At 40.8% G+C, this 25,600-nt stretch overlaps 1 protein-coding gene across 1 annotated transcript in view; it reads right to left on the bottom strand.

Moving 5' to 3' along the window:
- Positions 1–25,600, bottom strand: part of LOC137654446 (GRIP and coiled-coil domain-containing protein 2-like) — a 116,148-nt gene that overhangs the window by 50,859 nt on the left and 39,689 nt on the right. The window contains exons 4-9 of the mRNA XM_068388071.1: positions 16,896–17,123; positions 5,152–7,575; positions 3,839–4,084; positions 3,469–3,648; positions 2,586–2,747; positions 1,792–1,959 (exon numbers count right to left, since the gene is read on the bottom strand). Coding sequence (XP_068244172.1) covers positions 1,792–1,959; positions 2,586–2,747; positions 3,469–3,648; positions 3,839–4,084; positions 5,152–7,575; positions 16,896–17,123 — 3,408 coding nt within the window. The remainder of the gene's footprint in view (positions 1–1,791; positions 1,960–2,585; positions 2,748–3,468; positions 3,649–3,838; positions 4,085–5,151; positions 7,576–16,895; positions 17,124–25,600) is intronic.

Below are 25,600 nucleotides of genomic sequence, written 5' to 3'. Positions count from 1 at the left end.
CCGCTGGTTGGCGAACGTCCTGAACGTCAACAAGAGCATTAGGAAGCGGCTGAACGTCCATATGCGGCTGAAAGTCAACACGGGACTGCATCGAGTGAGGCTCTACAAAGCGTGACTGACGTGACTTAGTAACGCCAACGTCAACAGGACGAGCAAAGGCTCGTTTTGGCGGCTGAAGGCCAGGATCTCGATTAGCTAAGCGGCGAGGATCATCGTGAACCTTTTCAGCAGAATAGTCTTCCATAAGGGAGGCGAGCTTGATCTGTATGTCTTGCAGTACAACCCATTTAGGATCAACGGGAATGGGTGCGGTAAAAGACGAGGGTAACGTCTGAGACTGCACAACCTTGCCTACACCAAGACTCTCGGAGCCTGTGTAACGTTTCTGCTTAGGCGGCGAGCAGTCTTCCGATGACTGCAAAGGGTCAGAGCTGTCCCAATGGCTACAACCAGGACGCTGGACCTGTCCTGAAGGGACCGACTTTCGCTTCAAGGGCCTTGAAACCTTGCTCCACGGTTTCTCATGCGAAAAGCCTTCGGATGACGAGGAGAAAATGGTCTCTCTCGTCTTATGGTAGGGGCGGTCTTGATGAGACACGCCTGTTACCATAGAGGGAACGTCTGTTCGCTGATCAAGGCCTCTCGAACCCATATGTCGTACGACATTACTTCTCCCCTGGGCTTGGGAGCTTGCAAGAGGTCTCGGACTAGGCGAACGACAGGCACGAACAGACGAACCCTCGGTCGCAACACTGAAAACACTTTGCGCACTAATCACTTTCCCACGAATTTCCGCTGTGGCACTCTGACACTTTAGCTCTTTAACGTCAGCCATGAGTTGATTACGATCTGTAGCTAACGACTCAACTCTTTCGCCCAAAGCATGAATGGCACGTACCATATCCCGCATTGATGGTTCCTGAGTGCTAGTAGAGGGTTCAGGCACAACTACTACAGGGGAAGGATTAGGTTCAGGGGCATGGGGAGAGGAAAAATCTACTGATCTAGAGGAACTTCTCCTCACCCTATCTCTCTCTAGCTTACGAGAATACTTGTCATATTCGAGCCAATCGAATTCCGAAAGGCCCACGCACTCCTCACACCGATCTCCTAATTGACAGGTTTTACCCCGACAATTAGAACACACAGTATGTGGGTCGAGAGAGGCCTTTGGAAGACGCCTATTGCAATCCCTAGCATTACACTTACGAAATCTAGGAATTTGAGAAGGGTCAGCCATTTTGAAATAGTCAAAGAAAGTCCAAAAAACAATCCAAAGTCATCAACAATTAAATCTGTCCAAAAAGAGTTCAAGAGTTTAAGTTGAGGATAAAACACCTGCACTGCGAAAGCTCAAACCAAAATGAAGTACTTCACCAAGTCTGTTGAAAAACTCCAGGTTATACAGCGAGTAATGGTACGTCTTGTCGTTAAGACCGACAGAGAAGAATTGAGGCTTGTTTACATGCATATGCGGTATCTGGCCGATAGTTGGCGCTGGTGGGCACACCCGCAACCTTCATAGCGATCGCTCGCGAGTTTTTGTGTGTTTTTCTGTCGAGCCGCTGGAGCAGCAGCTATTATATATTCACCGGCTAAGTTAAATATTTAAAAACTGAAAGCTACTTCTCAAAGAGCTGTATAAAATTATATATGAAGAGCTGTAAAAATGTGCCATCCATAACTGGACAAATTCAAGGTCTTAACACACTGTAGCATATAACTCTACCAAACCAGTATTCAAGGATATTTTTCGGCTAACATTTAATATTAATAAAAGCACTATCATACCTGAATGTTCTTGTTAGTCATCTTCATGCTGTCTTTGGATCCACCATCTACTTTCTTCTTGAGATCTTCTTTCTCAGATGCTAATTTGCTTCGACTTTCTTCGGCAGAATTTAGCTGTGCCGTCAATTCAGCTACTCTTTTCTTTAGTCGAATGGCTACACTCTTGAGCTGAAAAAAGGAAAAGCCCAATGTTATGATCATAGTCTTTGAATGACACTCATAAATAGCTTTTTTTACCCGAGGATGCTGCAATTTTCTCAAGTTGAAAAAAAAACACTTTCTTCAAAATCCATTTACAGTATAGAAAGAGAATACAGTGGTACCTGGGTTTACAAGTTTGATTTGTTTGGGAGTGAACTCGTAAACTGAAATGTTTGTAACTAAAGCAATTTTCCCCATAAGAAATAAAGGAAATACACTCGATCCCTTGCACGCATCCATAAATACACATACTGTACTGTATACACTAATTCTTATAGGTTTTATAATGGAATTCAATTAAAAAAAAAAATTACAACCTATAACATCAGAAATGAATACAAATTGATAATTCACAATAAAAACAGAAATATTGACAAATTAACTTGCACTTTACCTTTGAGAGTTGGGGTTGGTGTGAAGGAGACAAAAGATGAGGAGGAGGTTACTGCTTGGATGGAGAATTTCCCTCTATGAGAACTTCCGGTAAAACATCAGGAGTTCTCTCTCTTGAAAAACATTCACTTATACTTACTAAATCACTTAATATATGCATATGATAGTAAATCTACTTTAAAAAATCTAAATACTCTAACCTTCATGTATCGTTCTTCAAATGTGTCCTCAAGTTCTTTCATGCGCTGAGAATCTTCTGCACGGCTTATAGTGCTTGTACTCATGACTTCACTCTGAGCATCATGGCCGAACCCAGAATTCTCCCGAGCTGACTGCAATTCACTTTCTAAAGCCTGAATTGTCTGCAATGAATAATTAATACCTTACATATAGTGTATGATGATTTACGGGGCAAGAGCCTATGTCCCGCACCTAAGTGCAGGTCGATTTACAACGAACGTGCATGATGAACTAGTTAACAATTACTAGAGAAAATATATGCATGATTACAAAAATGTTAAAATCACTTTAAATTTAGAAATTTGTGTACAAGTGCAATAAATATACCATTAAACTATTTCATAAATAAGCAATATTTAACTATTCTTTTCCCTCTCTCTCTCTTAGTAGTAGGTTACAATTTAATAAGGCCAAATATTCAAAAGATTTGTAAAACAATAAATAACCACTGATATAACAATACTGTAAAGTAGTTCAGAAGTGACCATAATAATGGAACTAATATTCAGTATAAATTTTCATATGAAAATAGTCCCTATAAACTAAGTACACTAAGAGAAAAATTTCATAACATGGTAAAATTAACTAAATCAAAATACAGGAAGCCAGCAATTATTGTATTATATTTCATATATGATTGATCTATTTTAATATTGCTACTGATCTTAAAATATCTAATATTTGTTGTTCATTACTCATACTGTATATAGTTTATTTGCTATTTCCCAATTTCCTTTATTCACTGGCTTACTTTCCCTTTTGGAGCCCCTGAGCTTGTAGCATTCTGATTTTCCAACCAGGACTGTAAATTAGCTAGTAATGATGATGATAATATTAACATACCCTAGTTAACGAAGATTTTTCTTGTTCTAAATCCTTTACTTTATCTTCCAGCTTTGAAATTTCTGGAGTGCTTGTGTTTAAGGAGGGCGTGCTGTTGTCATTACCGTAAGACTGTAACTTCTCAGTAATTGTCTGTAATTGCTCTTGTTTGCTTGCTAATTCAGCTTCACTGCTAGACATCTGTAATATATCAATAATGTAAATAATATCTGCCAAGCAATGCCCAGTACTGTACTCATTTATAACCATTCATATATGATAAAAATTAATGGAATACAATTGAATATTGAGCTGGAAATTTTAATTTATCTTATGATTTTTAAAAGCAAATTTACAAATCCAAAGGTTACAACATTTTGAAGGAATTTACCTTATTCTGAAGTTCAACTAACTGATTTTTAGTAGCTTCAAGTTGTTCTGACTTTTCCTTGTTAGATGACTCAAGCCTGGATATTCTTTCACCTCGTTCTCTCAATACTTTGTTCATGTCATTAAGTTCTGAAAGGAGTTCTTCACAACGACCACTTGATGCTTCAAGAGAGGAATTCAGCTGGATGTTCTGATTCTGAGCTTCCTTGAAGCTCTTCTCGAAATTATCTTTCTCATTCTTCAGCATCTGATAAAACATTGACATGAATTAAAGTCAAGAACCACATCTTTCGTGTTAAAAATCCTAATCGATAATGCGACTTAATAGTAGGACACTGGTGACTTCCAGAATCTACAATAACCTCAGGATTATCTTATATGTTCATCCTTCATTATCTAACTACAGATGTAATTATGTAATTTCCTTAAGGCCTCCACCCCACTAAACTTCAATGATTCACACCAAACAATTGAAACATTCATCTGATAAAATCCAACATATACTCTTAAATATCTTCATATATCCAACCAGTTTAATATTTCACTATTAATAATTATACGTAATCTATAAAACCGGATTAAATTTCTTGTTTTCAACTACTAAAACTAAAGAATCAAAGAGTGATTTGTATTTTTCTTAGCTGTGTACACCTGAGTCCTTTAAAATAGATATATGTCTTCGGTGGTGCTGCAACAGCCACCGAGTCTTTAACAAGAAAAACAAGGAATTCTTCAACATAAAGAATATATTTACTAGTAAATAAAGGAAAACTTAATAGGCTGATTTCAACATTTAGGATGGAGAATAATACTAATACTTTTCAATTAATAGCCGATGAATCTGGACAAAAAATTCAGACAAATTACAATTCTTGGTACATGGATTCTTGAAGTGTTATTCATAACTAACTGTTCAACTTTAACATAATTACGCTTATGGGAGTCAGTTTATCCAAGTTGAACCAGTAAAACATTGCTGGTCTCTATCTTTTCATAATTTAGCAGGTAATCAATTTATCTACCTTATTCAATTTACATTTATTTCTTTACAGTAATTCACTGAAGACAATTATCTTAATCATTACTTATTGAAAAAAAATTATTTCAATAGGCTTTCTCTGGACAAGGTATACTCATCAAATAAAGGATACTGTAAGGACAAAATATTTCTGATGGACATTTTTTTCTAATTTTTCAAAATTTAAGAATAGGATAACATTACTTTGTGTTGACCTGGACTAGAAGGGTTGAGTATAGAGATAGAAATTATTTCCAGGTGAAGAACAAACAACAAATAATTAACAAACCTCTTACCTCATGACTTTCTTCACTGGCCTTGAGCTTATCCTTTAGGTGGCACACATCAGTACCCAGATCCTCAATTTTTTTCTCAAGTACTACGACATCCTCTCGCAACTTTTCATTTTCTTGTTTGAGCTTCTTTGCTTCATTTTCCCAGGTCTCTTTTTCTTTAAATAGTCCGGTGGCTTTTTCACTATAAACCTCTTTCTCTTTATTAGCGATGTCTTCCATTTTTTTCTTCTCTGTATTCACAGATGAAAATTCTCTCTCTAGATTAATTTTTTCTTCAGAAAGAATAGTTAACTTCTTTTCTAAATCCTGTTTTTCTTCCATGAGCAATTTTTCTTTAGTTGCACTCTGGCTTTTCAAAGTTTCCAACATGTTTTCTAGATTTTCTTTTTCAGTTTCTATACTTTTTTTCTCTTGAAGAATGCGGTCACGTTCTGCACAAACTTTTTCCAACTGCACTTTTTCATTTTCTAAAGATTTTTCTAAACTGTCTTTCGTTGTGGAAATTTCCTTGAAAGTCTCACTGAGTTTCTCTTTTTCTTGTCTTATTGCAACCAATTGTTCTTGCAGGCCCTTCACTACCTCTGCTTTCTCGCTGTCCCCAGATGCTATCTGGTTTTCAAATTCTGCCACTTTTCTCTCTGCTTCATCTACCTTTTTCTCAAGAGCACTCTTATCACTACTTGTATCAATAAATTTTTTCTCAAAAGCAAGTTTCTCTTCATTCACACTGTCTAGTTCTTTTCTTAATTTGTTTACTTGAATGCATTCTTGCTTAATATTTTCACAGAACTTAGTATAAACTGATGATAATTCAAGACAAATGCTCTCAATCTGAGAACTTCGTTCCGTGGAAGTATCCAAAGCCATTGTCACACTATTTGAGAAATTAATTAGGCTGCTACTTAAATTTTCAAAATATTCAGCATGAACATCCCACTCCGATTCACTGTACAAGGACTCTTTGGCCTTAAATTGTCTCAGGAATTTATCAAGAGATTCCATAACAGTGTCCAATCTTTCTTCATACCTGGATTCAACCTGTTTCGATGCAGCTGAATCTAACACTTTCAGAATACCTTTCATGACCTCACCTACATCAGATTCGGTAGAGAGAGATGACTGACCTGAAGGATACAGTTTATTACACAATCCCATGAGCAAATTCCCTGTTGATTGTATTTCAGTCAGAGTAGATTCACTATTTCTGATATCACTTTTAAGGTGTTCGATGGTTCCCGAAAGATCATCATTCAATGACTTCAAATTATTAATCTCTAAGGTCAATTTTTCCACAGTTTCTTTGTGAATTTCATCATCTTTTAACTTTACCTCTGTCTGATTTTCATACCTTGATATGAGGTCTTTAAAACCTTCTTTTTCCTTTTCAAAGTTTTCTAGCTGTTCTTTTAGGTGTCTAACATCACTTTCCAGGTTTTCGCATCGTTTCACAAGTTCTGACTTCTCCTGAGAAATACAAAGCAATTCACCGTTCAGTTTTTCCACTTCTTCAACCTTTTCAGCATATGATTTATTCCTATCGGCTAAGTCTACAGAATCATTTTCCATTTCCTTTAATTTTCCAGTAATTTCTTTCACCTCATTACACTTATCCTTCAACTTTTCATCGAGCACAGCATTTTCCTCACTCTTTTCATTTAAATGTCTTTGCAAGACATTAATCTGTTCTTCAAGATCATTGTTAGTTGTTTCAAGATGTTTCAGTTTCTCACCAGACTGCATTTTTTCTTCTACAAGCTCTAGTTCCTTGGTATTTTTCAATACAATTTCTTCTTTTGCTTTTAATAATTCTGCTTTCATTTCATCAATCTGTATTGAAAACTTTTGTTGAATATCTCCATTCCCTAACTTCATACATTCAATCTCTTCCTTCAAGGACTTGTTAATTTCAGCCATATTTTGATGTTCATCCTTCAAAATATTTAATTCATTATTGGTAGATTCACAGTTCTGCAAAGCAACTTTAAGTTTTTCTTGAAGACTCTCATTTTCCTTCTGAAATTCAAGAACTTTTTCTTGCGCTTCTTTCAAACTTGTGTCTGAACTGATTAGCTGAGATTTATGATGGCTAAGCTCATCTTCCAGCTCTTTTATCTTATTTTGATCTAATTTGTGTTTCTCAACCTCATTTCCTTTTTTTAGTGATGCAACCTGGCTTTCCAAGACTTTCAGCTTTTCTTCAAGCTTCTTCTTCTCACTTTTAGAAGATTCTAAGATGATAGCATCTGCCTTCTTCTCTTCTTTCAGTATTTTAACTTCACCCTCCAATTTGTTGCTTTTGGCAACGATTTTCTGATACTTTTGTAATTCCTCCTCAAGGGCGGTTTTCTCTTCAACTAATTTCTTGCATTTAGTTTTCAAAATGTCCACTTGACCATTCTGTGCTTCAAGATTTTCCACCTTTTCCTAAAAATAGAATGATTAAAATTTCAGTTTCCATAAATGAGCAAAATCATTGAAGTGGGGACCTAAGACTAGCACTAACTTTAAATGACATATGAATAAAAATAAAAGATTTTTTTGCTGTTATCCTCCAAAGTACACACTCATTCATGTACTAGCATACAATAACTATGCTAATATTAAATCTAACAACAGCTGATGATGACAAAAATTAAATTGTCAAATACTACATGAGAAAAAAGTAGATAAGGCTAAACGTTAGTGGTAAACATTTTATATACAAAATTATAAGATTTTCCTAATTGGCTCAGTCATGTTTACAAAAGAGCTTAATTCACTATTTTTAAGTTTGTTTTACAGTACTAATACAACTATTATCATAGCTATATATAATTAAATACAAGTGAAATTATCTTCTATCCTACAAGACTGAGTTTGATAAATTAAACGACTATAAAGTAGACTAAAATGTTATTTTTATTACTAAAATAAATTTTTGAATATACTTACCCAATGATCATGTAGCTGTCAACTCTGTTGCCCGACAGAAATCTACGGTCGGGATACGCCAGCGATCGCTATACAGGTGGGGGTGTACACAACAGCGCCATCTGTGGTCAGGTACTCCAGTACTTCTTGTCAACAAGACCTCAATTTTCTCCTCGGTCCACTGGTTCTCTATGGGGAGGAAGGGCGGGTCATTTAAATCATGATCATCGGGTAAGTATATTCAAAAATTTATTTTAGTAATAAAAATAACATTTTTCAATATTAATCTTACCCGATGATCATGTAGCTGATTCACACCCAGGGTGGTGGGTGGAGACCAGTATACATGTTAACAAAGAAGCTAAGTATCCCGTATTTCATTTTTATTAGTTATTCAAAATAACAATAAAAAATAAATAAGTACCTGGTAAGGAAGTCGACTTGAACCATTACTCTGCCTTTAATAAGTACGTCTTCCTTACTGAGCGTAGCGGTCCTCTTAGGATGCTGAACGACTCTTAGGTGGCTGAAGTATAAAGGGCTGCAACCCATACTAAAGGACCTCATCACAACCTCTAACCTCGGCGCTTCTCAAGAAAGAATTGACCACCCGCCAAATCAACAAGGATGCGGAAGGCTTCTTAGCCGACCGTACAACCCATAAAAAGTATTCAAGAGAAAGGTTAAAAAGGTTATGGAATTATGGGAATGTAGTGGGTGAGCCCTCACCTACTACTGCACTCGCTGCTACGAATGGTCCCAGGGTGTAGCAGTTCTCGTAAAGAGACTGGACATCTTTGAGATAGAATGATGCGAACACTGACTTGCTTCTCCAATAGGTTGCATCCATAACACTCTGCAGAGAACGGTTCTGTTTGAAGGCCACTGAAGTAGCCACAGCTCCCACTTCATGTGTCCTTACCTTCAGCAAAGCAAGGTCTTCTTCCTTCAGATGAGAATGTGCTTCCCTAATCAGAAGCCTGATGTAGTAAGAAACTGAGTTCTTAGACATTGGAAGAGAAGGCTTCTTGATAGCACACCATAAGGCTTCTGATTGTCCTCGTAAAGGTTTTGACCTTTTTAGATAGTACCTAAGAGCTCTAACTGGGCAAAGTACTCTCTCCAGTTCGTTCCCCACCAAGTTGGACAGGCTTGGGATCTCGAACGACTTAGGCCAAGGACGTGAAGGAAGCTCGTTTTTAGCAAAAAACCGAGCTGCAAGGAACATGTAGCCGTTTCAGATGTGAAAACTATGTTCCTGCTGAAGGCGTGGATCTCACTTACTCTTTTAGCTGTTGCCAAGCACACGAGGAAAAGAGTTTTTAATGTGAGGTCCTTAAAAGAGGCTGATTGGAGAGGTTCAAATCTTGATGACATAAGGAACCTTAGGACCACGTCTAGATTCCAGCCTGGAGTGGACAACCGACGTTCCTTTGAGGTCTCAAAAGACCTAAGGAGGTCCTGTAGATCTTTGTTGGTGGAAAGATCCAAGCCTCTGTGGCGGAAAACCGCTGCCAACATACTTCTGTAACCCTTGATCGTAGGAGCTGAAAGGGATCTTACGTTCCTTAGATGTAACAGGAAGTCAGCAATCTGGGTTACAGTGGTACTGGTTGAGGAAACTGCATTGGCCTTGCACCAGCTTCGGAAGACTTCCCATTTAGACTGATAGACTCTGAGAGTGGATGTCCTCCTTGCTCTGGCAATCGCTCTGGCTGCCTCCTTCGAAAAGCCTCTAGCTCTTGAGAGTCTTTCGATAGTCTGAAGGCAGTCAGACGAAGAGCGTGGAGGTTTGGGTGTACCTTCTTTACGTGAGGTTGACGTAGAAGGTCCACTCTTAGAGGAAGAATCCTGGGAATGTCGACCAGCCATTGCAGTACCTCTGTGAACCATTCTCTCGCGGGCCAGAGGGGAGCAACCAACGTCAGCCGTGTCCCTTTGTGAGAGGCGAACTTCTGAAGTACCCTGTTGACAATCTTGAACGGCGGGAATGCATACAGGTCGAGATGGGACCAATCCAGCAGAAAAGCATCCATGTGAACTGCTGCTGGGTCTGGAATCGGAGAACAATACAACGGGAGCCTCTAGGTCATCGAGGTAGCGAACAGATCTATGGTTGGCTGACCCCACAGGGCCCAAAGTCTGCTGCAAACATTCTTGTGAAGGGTCCACTCTGTGGGGATGACCTGACCCTTCCGGCTGAGGCGATCTGCCATGACATTCATATCGCCCTGAATGAACATCGTTCCCAGCGTGAGCTTTCGATCTTTTGACCAGATGAGGAGGTCCCTTGCGATCTAGAACAACTTCCTCGAATGAGTCCCTCCCTGCTTGGAGATGTAAGCCAAGGCTGTGGTGTTGTCGGAGTCCACCTCCACCACCTTGTTTAGCTGGAGGGACTTGATGTTTATCAAGGCCAGATGAACCGCCAACAACTCCTTGCAATTGATGTGAAGTGTCCTTTGCTCCTGATTCCATGTTCCCGAGCATTCCTGTCCGTCCAATGTCGCACCCCAGCCCGTGTCTGATGCGTCCGAGAAGAGACGGCGGTCGGGGTTCTGAACAGCCAAAGGTAGACCTTCCTTGAGAAGAAAGCTGTTCTTCCACCACGTTAGAGTAGACCTCATCTCTTCGGAAACAGGAACTGAGACCGTCTCTAGCGTCATGTCCTTTATCCAGTGAGCAGCTAGATGATACTGAAGGGGGCGGAGGTGGAGTCTCCCTAACTCGATGAACAGGGCCAGCGATGAAAGTGTCCCTGTTAGACTCATCCACTGCCTGACTGAGCATCGATTCCTTCTCAGCATGCTCTGGATGCATTCTAGGGCTTGGTTGATCCTTGGGGCCGACGGAAAAGCCCGAAAAAACTCGACTCTGAATCTCCATACCCAGGTAGACAAAGGTCTGGGATGGGACGAGCTGGGACTTCTCTAAATTGACCAGGAGGCCCAGTTCCTTGGTCAGATCCATAGTCCATCTGAGATTCTCCAGACAGCGACGACTTGTGGGAGCTCTTAAAAGCCAGTCGTCTGATGGAGCCGGACACAAGATCATGGTACTGCTGCACAGTCTGTGAACTGTCAACCATGGGGAAGCGAGGAAGTACAGCGACAACCCGAAACTGTCTAGACTGTCTGGGTAGTACAGACAACTCTTTATCGGGTTGCTGAGGTTGCCGCACCGCGTCACAACAAGTCACCTCTGCTGGTTGTTGAACGTCTTCCCAGTGACACACTGACTCCGTAAAAAGAAATCCTCTATCAAGGACTAAGCTTGGACTGCATGTCTTGCAACAAAGCTCAAGGTCTATGGGAGCAGGTGTGGCAACAGACGGGGTTAGCGACTGAAGCGGAACCATTTACCCTCCCTGGAAGCATGTTATGCTTAAATAAAAGTCCATAGGAGGCTAAGCAGCTTAAGGCTCCTCTCCAAATGACAGAGTCCTCAAGGGAATATCAGAAGGAGGGAGAACAGCACTTTCTCATCTACAGGAACCATATCCGAGAAAAGCTAAGTTCTCTCAGTGAGGGTAAGCCTCAACTCCTGCCTGACTAGTTTGTTGCTGGCGAGTGGCGGTAACCACAGTGTGTTGCGGAGGCTGACACACCGTGTCAAAACACGGCAGCTTGTGGTAGCTCCCGCACGGCAACGGAGTGCTCTGTGTGTGGGAGTCATCAAACATCTGGCAGGGTTGACTGTGCATGGGTGGAGGAGCTCTCACAACAAGAGTGTGAGAGCATGAAGCCATGCCGGGCGCACAACCGTGGGAGGTGTAGGCCCACGGGTGCATCGTCAACCTTCTCCGCAGTCGGAGTGTGGGAGCTGGCAACAACAAAAGCAGAGTGCTGGTGCGTGGGAGGGGCTGCGGTGGGTTGAGGAGCATGCGGTATGGTATGCAGAGCATGCTGTAAGGTATGCAGAGCATGCTGTAAGGAATGCAGAGCATGCTGTAAGGTATGCAGAGCATGCTGTAAGGTATGCAGAGCATGCGGTATGGTATGCAGAGCATGAGGTAAGGCATGCGGCTCATGCTGCATGGTATGCGGCTCATGCTGCATGGCATGCGGCTCATGCTGCATGGGATGAGGCTCATGCTGCATGGAATGAGGCTCATGCTGCATGGGATGAGGCCCATGCTGCATGGTATGAGGCTCATGCTGCATGGAATGCGGCTCATGCTGCATGGTATGCGGAGCATGCTGTAAGGTCTGCAGAGCATGCTGCATGGGCTGAGGAGAATGCCGCATAGTGCTGGAACCCGGCAACTCCTGATGCGGCAGCTCACGCATGTTAGCATATGGTGCAGCAAGAACATGCGTCTGGCAGTGAGGACTGCGCATCGGTGGAGGAGCTCTCACAGGTGTGGTGTGGGAGCAGGCAGCCGCAGTATCTGCTGAGCGCACAACCTCGGCGGGTTGTAGGTAAACAGGCTGCATTGTCAACCTTCCAGCATGATACTCCTGTATGAAGGAGCAAGCTGAGACTGTAAAGTCTGCAGCATGGACCACTAGGGTCTATGAAAGACAACAACAAACGGAGCTACTGTCCGTTGTGACTGAGGGTCTAAAACAGCTGGTGCGGCAACAGACGGAGTTACTGCCTGTTGCGGTACCACCTAGCCTCTCTTAGGAGGTGTGCAGTTGTCGTACTGCAGCGAGTCCGAACTGACCCAGTGGCTACACCTAGGCCGTTGGACTTGCGCGGAAGGGACCGACTTGCGCGGAAGGGACCGACTTGCACTTAAAAGCTGCAAGATTTGGTCCATGGTTTCTGCGAGAAACCTCTTCCGCAGACGAGGAATAAATGGGCTCTCTCGTCTTTGTGTGGGTGGGGTGATCACGTCGGCAACGTGTGTAGATACACCCGAAACCACAGAGGGAAACGTCTGTTCGTCGATCAAGGCCTGAGGAACCCATAAGTCCTTCGACATTACTTCTCCCCTGGGCTTGGGAGCTTGTAAGAGGTCCCAGACTAGGTGAACCACTGGCACGAACAGACGAACCCTCGAACGCAACACTGTAACACTTTGCGCATATCACTTTATCACTTTTGATTTTCTGTTTGCACTTATTTCACTGAACTCGAAACTTTAAGTGGTTTGTACCTGAAACACGCAATCCTATCCTTCATTAAAAGGTAGTAATTGCGAAAACAGTATTACAATGTAACAGAAAAACATAATGAAAGATAAAGAATTCAGTGGCTGGAAAAGAGACTAAACACTAGATCAAATAAACTACGTTTAAAATCTCTCACCGCATAAAGCCTGGGAACAAGAATAAAACTCTAGAAACGTTTTACCTTCTTCCCCTCTATCGACTAGGGAGAAGAGCAAAAAAAAAAAAAAAAAAAAAAACGAGAACAACGTTACCCGCTTGAACGAAACGTTTATCCTCCTCTCTCTCCCTCCGTCTCTATCTCTCTCTCTCTCTCTCTTGACTTAGAACCTGAGAGATGAGCCCAATTATATATATCGTTAAAACATATTATTTGTTGAAGGAAAAAAAAAACTGAAAGGTTTCCCAAATAAAAAGCTCCTTTATTAGAATTAAAACCATTTAAGCTAAGAAAGAATGAACGAAACGCTAGAATCGGTTTACTCTTACTGCAACGTGAAACCGTGAATACTCTCTCTCTATCGTAACGATAGAGCGCAAGTTGAACGTTCTGAACGTCAACAACTGCGGAGACTAAACAAAACGTTAGTTCAACTTTGAAAACAGTACGAGACTTATCAAAGAAATTCTTTCAAAAACATAAAATTAAAATAGCATAAATTCTTAACAGGAAAAACGATATGACGAGCTCAATGTTAATTAACTTCGGTTCCAAGTAAGGACCGCCTACTATTAGGAAAGGTCGCATATATTTTTTTTTTTTTTTTTAAGGAAAGTTAATCGAAGAGGCCTATAAATGGCGGAGAGATATAAAATAAAAAGTGAAAGAGAGTCAATACTCTCTTCGACACCAACACTTCCGTCTAAGGGAAGGGTCGGCCATTTAAAAGTGAAAGAGAGTCCATACTCTCTTTAATTCCAAAAGCTTGCTAAGCTAAAGATAAAGCTTCCTGAATAGCGAAGGCTAAACTCTAGAGCAAATACATCACCAAATCGTGAGCAATAACTCCAGAATCAACAGCGTATCCCAGTAGGTCTAGCCGGTGGCACGACAGAGGAAAAATTGGTCTTGTTGACAAGAAGTACTGGAGTACCTGACCACAGATGGCGCTGTTGTGTACACCCCCACCTGTATAGCGATCGCTGGCGTATCCCGACCGTAGATTTCTGTCGGGCAACAGAGTTGACAGCTACATGATCCTCGGGTAAGATTAATATTGAAAAATATGGAATTTAAAAAAAAAAAAAAAAAAAAAAAAAAAAAAATCTTCTATACTGATCTGGTGTACATATTGATTTTGTCTCTGAAAGCTCAAAATGTTGATGTTACCCCTTAAAATTAAAATTTTTCCTGTTTTCTTTCCATCTAATATACCAGAACCCAACAAAAATAGCATGCTGCATTTCATATTGCATTATTTAGTCTCAAAGTTGAAATACTTCCCAGTCCTATTGATGCCACTAGTCAGTGGGGAAGAGGGTTGGCATGTATATGAATATCAGGTTGTATAGAAATAAGAAATTCTATTATTGAAATTCCATTAACCCTTTAACCCCCAGGCTATTTGGAAATTTCCAACCCTTAACCCCCATGGGGTTATTTTTTTCCAAGCACATTTTGCAGTATATTTTTTTAAATTGCTCTAACAGCCTTAATTTTTGTCATAGAGAGGTCAGGTTGGTCTCATTCTCTTGGAAAATGCCTGAAGTTTCTTAAAAAATTATCAAAAATATGCAAAAAATTTAAATAGCATTTTTCTGCAAGGACGTACCGGTACGTCAATGGGGGTAAAGGGATGAGTTTTGTGAAACGTACCAGTACGTCCTTTAGGGGTAAAAGGGTTAATTTCTAAGAATGTCCCCTGATGTTCATATTGCTGAATCCCATAACATAAAGGTGGTGGGTAGCCAGTGAAGGGAAGATATAGAGCATTTAGTTTACCATAAACAATTAAATATCCTATACTTATCTCTAGTCTAGGCTTTTGGGTACTCTAAAAACTCCAGACTGACACTTTTTTTAAAATTACATAATCCTCAATTGCTAATTTACATAAAAAAACAAAATTACCATATAACTATACGTATAATTTCACAAAAGCCAAAAAACTTGCTTGAAAGGTTACTACTCTGCAACCCCAAAGCAGGAGTCTACCAAACTAACCTCTAAAATTCACCATGCTATCGTACCACATCTCCAGCAGTCAATATAGGTAGGCCCCAAAGCCCAATAATCGTGAAAAGTAAACCCGGACTTCTCAAGATAATGTCCAGCAAATACAAATTTCATATGTCTTTGGAGTACAGTATAGCGAAAACCCTTTCAAACCGAAAGATTCTACCAAAAAATTTGAGATGTAGATGAATTTATATCATAAACACTAATTTCTAAATCTTCCTCTAGATTTGGATCAGACTCTTTTGAGCTTTGAGAACAACCAGTTACACTAAATGATACCGTATTCTTAGACAGAGGTCGTGTTATAATTCTAATGCCACAAAAAGAATTAGGCATATTACCTCTATGTCCATAAAACTGATGAAATAATACAAAATGGCTCTTACCGGTCAAGGAAAACTATTCTCAGATAAACGAATACCTCTACCGTCAATATAATCATAAAAAAAAAATTTACTGTAAGCCTATATCCTCAAATTCATTTATATCTGAATTCAGACAAAGACTAACTTACAAGATATTGGTTTAAGTTCACCAATTTATTTTCTGATGCAAGAGCCAACAGAGATAAATCTTACAGTGTAATCTTAAGACAAAGAGACATTAGTATATTAGAAGGAAAGAAAATGGTAAATTTCTTCATTTTAAGGGGTAATGTTGACAATCCAAATTTCCAGACAAAAGCAATATTAACATCAGGGGGAGTTCAAAGAAATAAAAAAATACATACATGCCATGCGAAATAATAACTGCACACTACCTTTAGTATAATTTTACCTTCTACAATACCGTTTCAAATAACCTTCCTATACCTAAAGATATCTGCTTACTTTCACTAAAAACTACTTTCATATATACACTTGTTCCCCCTTAAACATGGCAAATTTGTTAAAATAACACAACCTTTTTTCTAAGTGTTACGGTATACTATAATTCTAAGGATATACATTATACTGAGTACTCTTTTAATTCCCTTTTTCAGTCATCAAAAATCTACACTGATCAACTTACAATGACTACTCAATGGAGTTAGATGTATAATACTTCTTTCTTTTACAAGAAACTCTCTTCTCATTCAGGTAAATTATGGTTTTACAAACTCTCTTAGGCTGGCTACCTTTTAAAACATTACAGTACTTCCTTTATCTTTTGAGACCAATTTAAACAATAGCCTACTGCACAAAAATTGCAAACAGGGATAACACCCACAATATTAGAATCAGCAAGCAAGCCTAAATGTAAAGGATATTTGGAAAAGATTAAGCCGACACATTAGATGGCAGGATGCACGAGACAGAAGGATAGGAGATGAAATTATATGGCCAACATGGTGACATCATGTGAAAAATGTTAAAGTAACCTTACCCAGAACTGAATCGATTTAATTTTAAATCATATTTTTCCACCACTTTATAACTGATTTCATGTTTAAGGGGGACCCATATAGAGCAAAAGCTAACAGCAACTGTCTAAATCTAAACCTACCTTTTACTACATTCAAAGTATATACATTCATGCACAAAGTTAACATACTATACCTCCAATACTAATTTTTCCTTTTTCCAAGCACTCTCCAATAACTTAAACTTTTCTGTAGAAGAATCTTTAAAAGAAGCTAATTTTTCCTGACAACTTTGATTTTCTTCTGCTAGTAGGCTATTTTCTGCAATTAGCTGATTCCTTTCCCTTAACAAATTGTTCTCTACTTCTCGCAAAGACTCTACCTCACTTGATGTAACTTTCAACTGCCTTTGAAGTGATTCAACCTGTCAGAAGAAACATATTCTAAGAAGTTGAAAATTTTAAAAACAGTACATTTAAGTTGAATATTAGAACAAGGTTTGGAGTAGAGAAAGATATAATCTAAATACAGAAAGTATTTTAAGGAAATTTATACTTCACTGAAGTGTCCAGGAGGATACAGGGAAATTCATGAAGAAAAACTCTGAGAACTTAAAATATTATATCAATATTATCGCTACAAACATCTTTAAAATATATACTACTACATTTAAATTGTCATTAAGGTCATAAATGATCTAATCATAAAAAAAAAACCACAAAAGTAATTCCTGAAATTTTCCATATTTTGTTCCTGAAAAGAAAATTAACCCTTTTACCCCCGGGGTATTTGGAAATTTCCAACCCTTAACCCCCAGGGGGTTATTTTTTTCCCAGCACATTTTGCAGTATATTTTTTTTAAATTGCTCTAACAGCCTTAATTTTTGTCATAGAGAGGTCAGGTTGGTCTCATTCTCTTGGAAAATGCCTGAATTTTCTCAAAAAATTATCAAAAAATATGAAAACAAATTTTTATAGCATTTTTTTGCAAGGACGTACCGGTACGTCCATGGGGGTAAAGGGATGGCTTTTGTGAAACGTACCAGTACGTCCTTTGGGGGTAAAAGGGTTAATGTAGACAAGAGCTGCACGTTTACTTGCCGGCATTCATAGGTCAGCTAAATTCTTCTTTTGTGTCTGCCATTGATTGAACAATTTTATGTAGCTTCAACCTTTGCCGATTATCTAATTTCCTTAAATTTCATCAAGAATTTTGTTTTCAATTTCTGTGAAATGTTATTTTCATTAGTAAAATAAATTTTTGAATATACTTACCCGATAATCATGTAGCTGTCAACTCCGTTGCCCGACAGAATTCTACGGGAGGGATACGCCAGTTATCACTATACTAGAAGGGGGTGTACTCACAAGCGCCACCTGTGGCCAGGTACTACAGTACTTGTTGTTGACGCCACCTCACTTTTTCCTCGGTCCACTGGTTCTCTATGGGGAGGAAGGGTGGGTCAATTAAATCATGATTATCGGGTAAGTATATTCAAAAATTTATTTTACTAATGAAAATAACATTTTTCAATATTAAACTTACCCGATAATCATGTAGCTGATTCACACCCAGGGGGGTGGGTGAAAAACCAGTGTACAAGACTAAAGGATAGCTAAGTATCCCGTATTTCATATAATCAGTTATCCACAATAACAATGAAATAATAAGTACCTGGTAAGGAAGTCGACTTGAACCGTTACTCTGCCTTTAATAAGATCGTCTTCCTTACTGAGCGCAGCGTTCCTCTTGGAAGGCTGAATCAACTCAAAGGTGCTAAAGTATACAGGGCTGCAACCCATACTAAAGGACCTCATCACAACCTTTAACCTCGGCGCTTCTCAAGAAAGAATTGACCACCTGCCAAATCAACAAGGATGTGGAAGGCTTCTTAGCCGACCGTACAACCCATAAAAAGTATTCAAGAGAAAGGTTAAAAGGTTATGGGATTATGGGAATGTAGTGGCTGAGCCCTCGCCTACTACTGCATTCGTTGCTACGAATGGTCCCAGGGTGTAGCAGTACTCGTAAAGAGACTGGACATCTTTGAGATAGAATGATGCGAACACTGACTTGCTTCTCCAATAGGTTGCATCCATAACACTCTGCAGAGAATGGCTCTGTTTGAAGGCCACTGAAGTAGCCACAGCTCCCACTTCATGTGTCCTTACCTTCAGCAAAGCAAGGTCTTCTTCCTTCAGATGAGAATGTGTTTCTCTAATCAGAAGCCTGAATAGTAAGAAACTGAGTTCTTAGAACTTGGAAAAGAAGGTTTCTTGATAGCACACTATAAGGCTTCTGATTGTCCTTGTAAAGGTTAAGACCTTTTTAGATAGTACCTAAGAGCTCTAACTGGGCAAAGTACTCTCTCCAGTTCATTCCCCACCAAGTTGGACAGGCTTGGGATCTCGAACGACTTAGGCCAAGGACGTGAAGGAAGCTCGTTTAGCAAAAACCGAGCTGCAAGGAACATGTAGCCGTTTCAGATGTGAAAACAATGATCCTGCTGAAGGCGTGGATCTCACTTACTCTTTTAGCTGTTGTCAAGCACACGAGGAAAAGAGTTTTTAATGTGAGGTCCTAAAAAGAGGCTGATTGGAGAGGTTCAAATCTTGATGACATAAGGAACCTTAGGACCACGTCTAGATTCCAGCCTGGAGTGGACAACCGACGTTCCTTTGAGGTCTCAAAAGACCTAGGGAGGTCCTGTAGATCTTTGTTGGTGGAAAGATCCAAGCCTCTGTGGCGGAAAACCGCTGCCAACATACTTCTGTAACCCTTGATCGTAGGAGCTGAAAGGGATCTTACTTTCCTTAGATATAACAGGAAGTCAGCAATCTGGGTTACAGTGGTACTGGTTGAGGAAACTGCATTGGTCTTGTACCAGCTACGGAAGACTTCCCCTTGAGACTGATAGATTCTGAGAGTGGATGTTCTCCTTGCTTTGGCAATCGCTCTGGCTGCCTCCTTCGAAAAGCCCCTAGCTCTTGAGAGTCTTTCGAAAGTCTGAAGGCAGTCAGACGAAGAGCGTGGAGGATTGGGTGTACCTTCTTTACGTGAGGTAGACGTAGAAGGTTCACTCCTAGAGGAAGAGTCCTGGGAATGTCGACCAGCCATTGCAGTACCTCTAAGAACCATTCTCTCGCGGGCCAGAGCGGCGCCAACCAACGTCAGCCGTGTCCCTTTGCGAGAGGAGAACTTCTGAAGTACCCTGTTGACAATCTTGAACGGCGGGAATGCATACAGGTCGAGATGGAACCAATCCAGCAGAAAAGCATCCACGTGAACTGCTGCTGGGTCTGGAATCGGAGAACAATACAACAGGAGTCTCTAGGTTATCGAGGTAGCGAACAGATCTATGGTTGGCTGACCCCACAGGGCCCAAAGTCTGCTGCAAACATTCTTGAGAAGGGTCCACTCTGTGGGGATGACCTGACCCTTCCGGCTGAGGTGATCTGCCATGACATTCATACCGCCCTGAATGAACCTCGTTACCAGCGTGAGCTTTCGATCTTTAGACCAGATGAGGAGGTCCCTTGCGATCTAGAACAACTTCCACGAAAGAGTCCCTCCCTGCTTGAAGATGTAAGCCAGGGCTGTGGTGTAGTCAGAGTCCACCTCCACCACTTTGTTAAGCTGGAGGGACTTGAAGTTTATCAAGGCCAGAATAACCGCCAACAACTCCTTGCAATTGATGTGAAGTGTCCTTTGCTCCTGATTCCATGTTCCCGAGCATTCTTGTCCGTCCAAAGTCGCACCCCAGCCCATGTCTGAAGCGTCCGAGAGGAGACGGCGGTCGGGTTTCTGAACAGCCAAAGGTAGACTTCCTTGAGAAGAAAGCTGTTCTTACACCACGCGAGAGAAGACCTCCTCTCTTCGGAAACAGGAACTGAGACCGTCTCTAGCGTCATGTCCTTTATCCAGTGAGCAGCTAGATGATACTGAAGGGGGGGGAGGTGGAGTCTCCCTAACACGATGAACAGGGCCAGCGATGAAAGTGTTCCTGTTAGACTCATCCACTACCCGACTGAGCATCGGTTCCTTCTCAGCATGCTCTGGATGCATTCTAGGGCTTGGAAGATCCTTGGGGCCGACGGAAAAGCCCGAAAAGCTCGACTCTGAAGATCCATACCCAGGGAGACAATGGTCTGGGATGGGACGAGCTGAGACTCCTCTAAATTGACCAGGAGGCCCAGTTCCTTGGTCAGATCCATAGTCCATTTGAGAATCTCCAGACAGCGACGACTTGTGGAAGCTCTTAAAAGCCAGTCGTCTGACGGAGCCGGACACAAGATCATGGTACTGCTGCACAGTCTGTGAACTGTCAACCATGGGGAAGCGAGGAAGTACAGTGACAACCCGAAGCTGTCTAGACTGTCTGGGTCGTACAGACAACTCCTTATCGGGTTGCTGAGGTTGCCGCACTGCGTCACAACAAGTCACTTCTGCTGGTTGTTGAACGTCTTCCCAGTGACACACTGACTCCGTAAACAAAAAAAAATCCTCTAACAAGGACTAAGCTTGGACTGCATGTCTTGCAACACAGCTCAAGGTCTATGGGAGCAGGTGTGGTAACAGACGGGATTAGCGACTGAAGTGGAACCATTACCTTCCCTGGAAGCATGTTATGCTTAAATAAAAGTCCATAGGAGGCTACGCAGCTAAAGGCTCCTCTCCAAATGACAGAGTCCTCAAGGGAATATCAGAAGGAGGGAGAAAAGCACTATCTCATCTACAGGGACCATATCAGAGAAAAGCTAAGTTCTCTCAGTGAGGGTTTCACTGGTGCAAAAGCAGCAGACTAGAAGGCAACGTTATGAAACTGCTTGACAGTCTAGTGAGTTGGCAACAACCAAAGATGTGTGACTGAGAAGCATGCGGTAAGGTATGCAGAGCATGTTGTATGCAGAGCATGCTGTATGCAGAGCATGCTGAATGCAGAGCATGCTGTATGTAGAGCATGCTGTAAGGTAAGCAGAGCGTGTTGCATGGCGTGTAACATTTCTCAGAAATTCCATGACCAGTGCTAGAGTGAGTAATATCGCATTACCGTCCATTGAAAGTGCACGTGCCGAGGGAATTGATTTAGACTGTTTTGTTGATGAATTGATAGCCGGCATGATAATCGTAGAATTAAGCTACACTAAATGTACTATAATCTACTTCACCTCAGGAAAGGGAAACTCGCCCTGAAGATATTTTCGCCATATTTTGCGATTTGTTAAAAATATATTGCAAGGAATACATATATATTTTTATATAAGTAATACAAATAACCTCCATTATCATAATGTTTGTGTAGGCATACATGTATATGATTACAAATGCAAGTTATGAAAGTAATGAGGTGTTATTATTGTCATTTGTTATTCCCAAGTTGAATGGGAAGAAGCTCAAGTTGAGGAAAAATATGGCAGGTGCATGCGTTGAGGTGGCTGACTCATAGCATGAGGTTGCTGTCTCAAGAGTTGCGCTTGCTGTAAGGGTTGCGGATGCGCAGTAGCAGGTACCTGAGGAACGAGTTAAGGTTCCTGAGGTGTGAGCTGCGAGAGTTGAGGTAGCAGCTGCGCAGAACGCAGTTCTTGTCTCGCGAGTTGAGGTTCCTGAGGTGCTAGCCTAAGGAGTTGAGACTCTTGCCTTGAGGAGGGTTTAGGTCGCTGCAGCGAGTGCTGAGGTGGCTGCCTCATTGATGGAAGAGGTTGTCGTACCTCAAGAGATTGTTGCCTCGCTGGTGGAACCGCAAGCGGAAGCGGAGGAAGTAAGGCATAAGACTCCTGCTCCCATTGCTGAGGTTGCCTTAAGGAAGGTTAAGGTTGCTGCACAACGCTGGTAACTGGCAACTCAGAACGCGGTAAGGTAGCCTGAGGAACCTCAACTTCGTACGCCTGGCAGACTGGACTGCGGAGAGGCGGAGCTCTCGCAGGAGGAGGCGGAGGTTGCTGCACACCGCTGGTAACTGGCAACTCAGAACGCGGTAAGGTAGCCTGAGGAACCTCAACTTCGTACGCCTGGCAGACTGGACTGCGGAGAGGCGGAGCGTTCGCAGGAGGAGGTGTAACCTTCTCAGCCTGAAACTCACGCATTAAGACCCCAAGCTGCGACTGCATGGACTGCAGCAAAGTCGTCTTGGGATCAACAGACGATAAGGTCTGTTGTGGCATCGCCTTACCTCTCTTAGGAGGTGTGCAGTCACCTGAGACTGAGGAGAGTCAGAGCTAACCCAATGACTGCATCCGGGTTGTTGAACTCTAACTTCGTACGTCTGGCATAGGTCTGGACTTTACGTTTAAGAGGTCTTGAGACCTGAGACCAGCGTTTTCTCCCCGAAATTTCTTCTGCAGACGAGCAAAATAAGGGCTCAATCGTCTGCGGGTGGGAGTGACGGTCTCTTAAGACACGCCCGCAACCACCGAGGATACTTCTGTGCGCCGATCAAGGCCTGCCGAACCCTTTTGCCCTTCGACATTGCTTCTCCCCTGGGCTTGGGAGCTTGCAAGAGGTCCCGGACTGGGAGGACGACTGGCACGCACAGAAGTACCCTCACGCACAACACTGACACACTTTGCGCTAATCACTTATCACTTTTGATTTTCTGTTTGCACTTATTTCACTGAACTCGAAACTTTAAGTGGTTTGTACCTGAAACACGCAATTCTATCCTTTCTCAAAAGTTAGTAATTGCGAAAACAGAATTACAATGTAACAGAAAAATCTAATGAAAGATAAATAATTCAGTGGCTGGAAAGAGACTAAACACTAGATCAAATAAACTACGTTTAAAATCTCTCACCGCATAAAGCTTGAGAACAAGAAAAACTCTAGAAACGTTTACCTTCTTCCCCTAAAGAGACTAGGGAGAAGAGCAAAAACGATAACAACGTTACTCGCTTGAACGAAACGTTTATCCTCCTCTTTCTCCCTCCGTCTCTATCTCTCTCTCTCTCTCTCTCTCTCTTGACTTAGAACCTGAGAGAAGAGCCCAATCATATATATCGTTAAAACATATTATTTTTAAAGGAAAATATTTCCCAAAATGAAAAGTTCCTTTGTAGAATTAAAACCATTAAGTTAAGAAAGAATGAACAAAACGCTAGACACGGTTACTCTTACTGCAACGTGACACCGTGAAAATTCTCTCTCTATCGTAACGATAGAGCGCAAGTTGAACGTTCTGAAACGTCAACAACTGCAGAGACAAAACAAAACGTTAGTTCAACTTTGAAAACAGTACGAGACTATCAAAGAAATTCTTTCAAAAACATTAAAATAGCATAATATGTTAACAGGTAAAACCGAAATGACGGGCTCAATGTTAATTAACTTCGGTACAAGAAAAGACCGCCTACTATTAGGAAAGGTCGAATATAAACAAATATAAAAATTAATTTTAATAATTTTATAATAAAAGGAAGTTAATCGAAGAGGCCTATAAAAGGCGGAGAGATATAAAATAAATCTATAACTTTTGTTAAGCAAAATTAAGAAAGAGAGTCTATACCCTCTTAGACACCAACACTTCCGTCTAAGGGAAGGGTCGGCCATTTAAAGGTGAAAGAGAGTTCATACTCTCTTCGTCACCATAACTAATCAAATTAATTCCAAAAGCTAACTAAGCTAATATAGAAGTTTCCAGTATAGCGAATAGCTGCAAATTTTAGAGAAATACTTCACCAAACCGTGAACAATACTCCAAAATCATAAGCGTATCCAAGAACGTCTTGCCGGAAGCACGACAGAGGAAAAAGTGAGGTGGCGTCAACAACAAGTACTGTAGTACCTGGCCACAGGTGGCGCTTGTGAGTACACCCCCTTCTAGTATAGTGATAGCTGGCGTATCCCTCCCGTAGAATTCTGTCGGGCAACGGAGTTGACAGCTACATGATTATCGGGTAAGTTTAATATTGAAAATATATATTTAAGAGTAATTTACCTCTAACAAAGAAAATGTAAGTGTAATTTTAACTTTTCCAGTGATCTTCAACTCTGCCGGATAGAAAAATGTTTGCACTTTCAATTGCTAGTTAGCAGTAGTTCAGTTTGTACTGGCTTATAGTACAGTTATTTTGCATCAATCACTAAATAATCGAGGGATTCCTCAATAATTAAGGATTTTGTCTGCTTCATCTTAATTACCTTTTGCAATTTCTCAATATATGTTTGAAAGGCTTAGTCAATAATGCCACTATACATTTAACTTCTTGACAGCATCAAAAATATGAAAAGAAACTTATTTTTGGGAGGTGCTGTGTGGTCTCCAAGAAGTTTCCTGTGAAAGTCCAGGATACCCTATTAAAGCATTTCACAGATAAGTCCTTGGATCCCAAACAGCACATTAACCTCTCAAAAAAGCAGCATATTAGTGCCTGTTACAAAAAAAAAATTATGCCAGTTGCTTCCTGATCCTAAGGGATTTCTGTGGCCTCACTTGTAATGATGTGATAAAATATGCTGAGTTGTATTGATGTGAATGTTTTTTTACATGTCCTGGATTACCTGTCCTATTCTGTTCTGAGATTAACTGTCCCAAATAGTGAGGAAAGGGCTACTGTATCACGTAAAAATAAATATTTCAAATATTCTTCGGCAGTACTGTACATATTTTTTTGTTTGACTTACACTAAAGCAAGGATATGTATTGATGTTACTTTTTTAGTGTACTTTCCTGTACTGACTTACCAATTGTGTCAATCATCTGCATACTGTAAATTCATTTTATGATGTAGACATGGGACTTTATTGTATTTTTTTTTTTTTCTTTTTTGTACAAGGCCATGAATGAGTGTAGTGAATGTGAGTGTGTATGAAACACTTGTTGTTGAAGGTGACCTCTGTTTTGTTGTCACAGTGCATATGTCTTTTTGGGGGTTGTTATATATAGGATTTATCTTAGGGGAAAACAA

The sequence above is a fragment of the Palaemon carinicauda genome, chromosome 15 (assembly GCF_036898095.1).
Source record: "Palaemon carinicauda isolate YSFRI2023 chromosome 15, ASM3689809v2, whole genome shotgun sequence".
Classification (NCBI taxonomy): Eukaryota; Metazoa; Arthropoda; class Malacostraca; order Decapoda; family Palaemonidae; genus Palaemon; species Palaemon carinicauda.
The sequence above is the reverse complement of the archived record's forward strand: the minus strand, read 5'-3'. Positions and strand labels throughout refer to the sequence as shown.